The sequence below is a fragment of the Asparagus officinalis genome, unplaced genomic scaffold, assembly GCF_001876935.1.
Source record: "Asparagus officinalis unplaced genomic scaffold, Aspof.V1 AsparagusV1_Un1004, whole genome shotgun sequence".
Taxonomy (NCBI): domain Eukaryota; kingdom Viridiplantae; phylum Streptophyta; class Magnoliopsida; order Asparagales; family Asparagaceae; genus Asparagus; species Asparagus officinalis.
This window is the reverse complement of record NW_017973263.1, coordinates 12,803-18,745: the sequence shown is the minus strand read 5'-3', so window position 1 is coordinate 18,745 and position 5,943 is coordinate 12,803. Positions and strand designations below refer to the sequence as shown.

At 48.9% G+C, this 5,943-nt stretch overlaps 1 protein-coding gene and 2 long non-coding RNA genes across 3 annotated transcripts in view; all 3 read right to left on the bottom strand.

Moving 5' to 3' along the window:
- Window positions 1–436: 436 nt before the first annotated feature.
- Window positions 437–865, bottom strand: LOC109828312. Its single transcript, XR_002243649.1, has 4 exons — window positions 827–865; window positions 688–759; window positions 544–615; window positions 437–474 (listed from the first exon to the last, which is right to left on the bottom strand). It is a non-coding gene; the product is annotated as an uncharacterized LOC109828312 (long non-coding RNA).
- A 49-nt stretch (window positions 866–914) lies between these two features.
- LOC109828311 lies at window positions 915–1,426 on the bottom strand. The gene is made up of 3 exons (XR_002243648.1): window positions 1,285–1,426; window positions 1,043–1,213; window positions 915–946 (listed from the first exon to the last, which is right to left on the bottom strand). It is a non-coding gene; the product is annotated as an uncharacterized LOC109828311 (long non-coding RNA).
- Window positions 1,427–3,137: 1,711 nt separating this feature from the next.
- Window positions 3,138–5,943, bottom strand: part of LOC109828313 — a gene marked incomplete at its 5' end in the record, with an annotated part of 15,510 nt that continues 12,704 nt past the window's right edge. Inside the window, 3 exons of the mRNA XM_020395337.1 lie at window positions 3,138–3,818; window positions 4,144–4,253; window positions 5,191–5,376. Coding sequence (XP_020250926.1) covers window positions 3,594–3,818; window positions 4,144–4,253; window positions 5,191–5,376 — 521 coding nt within the window. The remainder of the gene's footprint in view (window positions 3,819–4,143; window positions 4,254–5,190; window positions 5,377–5,943) is intronic.

Sequence of the window (5,943 nt, the reverse complement as noted above, 5' to 3'; positions counted from 1 at the left end):
GCCTCTCCGTCAGGATCAGTATCGGCCAAAAGGCTACGGACACGCTCGTGCAAAGAAGATCGAGATCCTACAAGCAACAACTTGGAAGCTCAGTGAACTATCGAATATGAAAAGGAAAGTCAAAAGGCAAGTTCTGAACATACCGACACCAACAGACGTCCCCTCGGGTTGAGGTCCGACAGGCTCTGGGATAGCAGCAGAAGAAGGTACATCAGCCCCTGCAGGCGGAGTGCTCACACCACTCGGCAGAGACGGGGAGGCACCACTGCTATGAGGACTTTCAACCCCGGGGACTGTAGCAGTATCAGGCTGAACGCCTGGTCCTACAGTGACATTCCTATGTTAACCAAATGGAAATTTGGACAAATAAGGAGAATCGGGATAAGAAGGTCGTATGAATACCTGCAATCCCCATGTCCTCAGATGCAGCCGGAATGCCAAGAGTCATAAGAGTATCGGCCCAAGCTGCTGGTCCTATGATGACACTCTCTTATTAGTCAAAATGAAAATTTAGACGAATAAGAAGAATTGGGATCTGCATACCTGTAGATCCATTATCCGCGGGCATTTGAGGGATGCCAGGAGTCATATGAGAATCAGTCCTAGCGGCTGGTCCTATGATTGCACTCATTAGTCAAAAGACAGATAAACATAGGAAAGTACAATATCCCTGAATCGTATACATACCTGCAAGCCCGTCGCTCTGAGGCAAACTGGATATGCCAGGGATAGATACCGGGCTAACTCCAATGGTAGACGCTGCGATAATCAATCATTCATTAGTCATATGAAATATCGGGCAAGAGGGAGAAAATCAGATATATACCGGTAGATGAATCGTTCCCGAAGAATGGTCTCTCGGTCCCTCTGGAAGTCTGCTCAGCCAGCATGTCAGCTAATAAGCCGGCATCCGGCTTCGAGAAGCTTGGCCCCTCCATCGCAACATCTGCAGGGTAACCCAAATGTTGAAGGATGAGGAAAGCTCAAACGAGAAATCTTCCTTCACCTTACATAAGGAAAATGACATTGGATGCGGATATACCTGAATAAGGGATTGTGGGCTCAACATTATTTATCTGCTCAAGATCGATGTTAAGGTCGATGCCCAAAGACCCATCGTGAAAAGCGTCGCACATTTGTTGCACAAAGCAATCCATGTTGTCAACGCCAGGGGACGCCGAACCCGGTGGGAGTTCGCCCTCCTCGAAGAAACCTGAAGCACAAAACATGGTCACAAATCCCCAAAAGGTAAACAACCTTGAAGCAAGAGCAATTGAATGTTACCTCCCCCTCCATCGGCGGTGCTCCCTAAGTCCACTCCACAGGGACGCTGACCGTCATGGGACTTATGGGCAGTCTTCTTCCTCTTCGGGGCACCAACCCTCCGAGGACCATAGGGTCGAACATGCGCAGGCCTATCACACGTTTCAACGTGTGTAGGAGCTGAGGGCTCATGATCACCGGCTGTCCTACCTAAAATGACAATAGCCATTTCAATGAAAAAGAGCTGTCATTTATGGAAAATGAAAATTAAAAGAGATAGGACAAACCAGTATCGAAGTCCCCTCTGCCGGTATCCACGTCCGCATACTCGTCCTCGGAGTTCTCGTCATCATCACCCGCAGGGAGAAGTTCTTCTTCGTCTGAGACAAGAGATTTGGCATGCCCTTTTCTCCGCTTCTGAGCAAGCTCAGCTCTGCGACCAGCCATCATAGCAGCCCGGACCGCATACTCGGACTGCAACTCTGAGAGGCTCCTCGCGCTGATGGACTCATATGCAGAAAGGAACCACTTGCAGCTGAGGAAAGTGATCAATGGCTTACGCCGGTACGAAGGAAGAGCAAAACGGGCTCCAGTACAGCCCACCATCGTCCATAGCCACGCTCGAACGCCATCAATCAATCCTCCCTCAACCCGCAGGCTGCGGCTCGGATTCCCGACATACAGTTGGTCATAGCCGAATTGTCGAGCAAAGCGGCAAGGGAGATAAGGCTCTATGTGGCACTGGTTCTTCACCCGAAGGACGAGATAGCCTACACGGATGTTCACTAACCACCGGAAGCAACCAGCGTCAAGAACGGTCCGGTCACTTCTAGGTTTCTCCTCATCAACCAGCACGTCGCCATAGCGACCTGAAAAGTGAGGGAAACACTTAAAGAACTCCCAACTCTTGCGGACCCGGAGCTCTCGCTGAACATCACTAAATTTGCTCCCAAACCATCTGCTCTGCTCCAACAATTGCATGAAGGGGACAGGGATGTCAACAACGCTGGGGGCCGACATCAAGTCGGGACGGTGAAGAACGAGCCACGCCATCAAATATGCGTAAGGGAGCTCAACCTTTGGGCAAACCAGCTCAGCTGATGGTTCAGAACCCATATGTGTAAAACTGCTAACCAGACCCCTGAGCCCGCAATGGATACTAGCAACCATTGCTGGGAGCAGGGAAAGCTCTCTCCCATAAGCCAGCTGAACTGCAGGGAAGAGCACCTCGATGGGTAGAGCGTCAGAAGGTTGGTGCGGGACGACACACTTCTTCAACCAAAGGGCAAGGTAGCCTGCTAATAGCGCCCGGGACCCTATAGACCTCTGTGCGCGGCGGAGAAAAGAGCGAAACTTTGTCCCCGCGGGAAAAGCCCCCTCAGCACTGCCGATAGTGTAGGAACGAACCTCAGCCTTTTCCAACAACTCATTAACGGCCGAAGGAGTCATCACGTCTAATTCATGAATGGGCGCACTGGAATCACCTTCCAAGTTCTGGAACAAGTAGCTGGCAAACTGCTTCAAGCTGATCTGCCTCTTCCTTCTCGCTTGGGGAGAAGTTTGGATCAAGGAAGTGTAGTAGTGGCAAGTAAGATCCCAGAGTGTGTCATACATGTCCGGAGTATCTTTCTTCATACACTCCAGCTGCTGGTTCGTAGGGAAGTACTCCTGATACGGACAGTCCCCCATCGGAAGACCCGAAACATAATGCATCTCGTGCAAGGCCAACCCTAGCTCACCTCCGCTGGTCAGGAAGGTGTTGCTATCGGGCACATAAGTCTCCAGCAAAGCCAAGAAATGGCGACAGCTGACTGGGATGCCGTACATAGTAGCTCGTATGGGTGCATACAACCCACTGCTCTTCAGATCCCTCTCCCAGCGCGCCAAGACGAAACCAGTCATGCGCGCCCACCACCCTTTGGCTAGGGAGGAAGCCCAGCCATAACATCTGTACTCCGATGGGGGTAACTGTCTCCCAAGAAGAGCCAGACGGTTGCTCACAGTCGGAGCAGCAGCTGACACCTCGCCTGGGGGTGCAGTATCAAGACCCATGATCCCGGGTCGTAGACCACGCACGTCATGATACCCCTCAGAGCCAGGAGTCTTATGGTGAGTAGCATATCCGCATTGAACCCGATCAGCATCTTCAGTAAGATGCCAAGACATCTGCCGGTCCACGGCTTGCCCCTTCAAATGACTGAAAGAATAGTGGCGTGGAATCGAAGGGATGTACAAACAGGCTCCACCGTCAAGAGTTAACCAATGCTCCTCACAAAGAGTCAGCGTGGCAGGATCCCTGACATGATCTCCAAATAGAAAACCCGGCTTCTTTAGAACCTGAGTGGAAGTAGAATCAGGGGTGAAGGAGGCATCTGTGATAAGTTGGCGCAAGCAATGGCGCCCTCCTTCCTGTATCGAACGGCAAGAGTCATTTGGACGATCCCCGTCGAACCGAGGAAGTGGGCCAACAGCCTGCCTAAGAGTAGCGGAAGAGAAAACCTCCCGACTACATCCGGTGTTGGCGTGAGGAGGAAGGCTACCCGCGGGAAATTCCACTGCAATAAAGCACAAGGGCGGAATCAGAAAATCCATCTCGTAAGAAGAATGATAGACTCATCCACGGAATAATTGGAGAGACGATTTTGAGTGACCTACACCAGAAGGACGGCATGCGTCATCACGTGAATAACGTGGTAACGTACACCGACCTATAAGGTGTAGGACAACACAAAATCGCCCCAATATATCCGAAGACTTGAATTGGCTAAGCAAAACAAGTCTGAAACCTTACCCTCCGCGAGAGAGGTATCGGTTCTTCCTTCATGACCCGCAAAGAGGTCAATCAGGGATGTAAGACAAAATCTCTGCATAAATTCTCACCCCCGAAAAATGAAGCCGCGGGAGAGGATGTCGTGGGGACCTCCTCCTCACTATGCTGTGAACGAGAACGGCTCCTCCGGGGACGAGATCGACGCGGAGACATTGCAAATCTGCAACGAAAAGCAGCAAGTCAGGTACAATCTAAAACATGAATATACGAAATTTAAAAGGGAAATTAAGAACTTTAATTAAAATCCTATACACAAATAGGATTTCATAATTGAAGTCTAATTAAACCTACAAATTTCGTGCACGATGATTGTCATCTTTCACGGTGAATTTTGGTGAAATACCCAAAATACCCTTTGTGTTCAAGGCCAAAATCTAGGTCAAGGACACGCGTGACCCGGGTCATGATCGTCACATTCGATCATATAACACCCCGGTACCCCACAATTTTGGTTAAAATTTGCAAATGAGCCCTTTTGCAGAATTCAGCCAATTTTGCATAAAAGCCCCTCTACAAAATCTTGGTTTGGGCTCCACATGCCTTATCAAAATTTTGATCATGAGTTCGTGGTCAAAACTCATTGGATTTCAGCCATAAGTTCACTGCCTTTTGCAAATAAGTCCCTCTAAGACATTTATGGGCTGTTTTGCAAATAAACCCCTCCAACAACTTTTGGTCCTCTTGCCTAAAATACCCCTCAAGCTTGTGGCCAAATGAACATGTAATTTAGGTCCTAAACTTCAGTCCTCTATTACATGAACACCACCCCAATTCTTCGGCCACTTTTGCAAATAAGCCCCCAAAACTTTTCGGCCCCACATTTGCACATAAAACCCTCAATAAGGTATGGTCTTTTTGCATGAAACACCCATCCAAATTGTTACCAAAGGGGAATGAAATCCAAGCCTCAAAATTTCAGTCCCATTTTGCAAATAAACCCCCACGAATTTTGCAAATAAACCCCCCAAAGTTTCGGCCATTACCTCTTTTTGCACAAAACCCCCCGAAATAATAGTGCATACATGCCCCCTAGTCTACCACAAGAATAAAAATGCAACCTTTACCACAAAATAAGAGGATGGTGAAGAGGAGCTTACCCAAATCAAGAGGCTTGAAATCCCCAATCCAAGAGTCAAGATCCGAGCTTGAAGGTGGAGGGAGAAACCCTAGTGAAAAGTGAAAATTTTCGGCCAAGAAGGAGCATACAAAAAACCGAATTTCTTTGGGGTATGGAGCTCTTGAAAGAAAAACAATGGAGGAGGTTTGGAGGAAGAAGATGAATTCTCTTTTGAAAAGAGGGGGGAAAACAAAAGGGGAAACAAATTCAAACAAGAAAGAAAACAAAGAGGGGGGAAACAAAATGAAGAAAAAGACAAAAGGGGGGGGGACCATGAAAAAAGCAAGACACCCCCATGGGGTGTCTCGGCAAAACCGAGACACCCCAGGGTGTCCCGGTTTTGTCGGGACACCCCCGGGGTGTCTTGAACCTGTTTTGACCCCCTGAACCTGTTTTGAACCCCTAAATTGTTTTTTTTAAAACCCCGAAACACTCTGATTCTTCACCAATGGTTGAATATTGAGGGACTCCAAAAGTCAACCATTGACAAATCAAAACCCTAGGATGGACGCCGGTCAACGCGTAACCCTAGGTCAACCCCAGTCAACGGGTTGCACCAAAAGTCAACCTTTGACGAATCAAAACCCTAAGGGTCAACGCCGGTCAACGCGCCAGTCAACGCGTTGCAACAAAAGTCAACCATTGACAAATCAAAACCCTAGGATGGACGCCGGTCAACGCGTAACCCTAGGTCAACGCCAGTCAACGCGTTGCGACAAAAGTCAACGTTTGA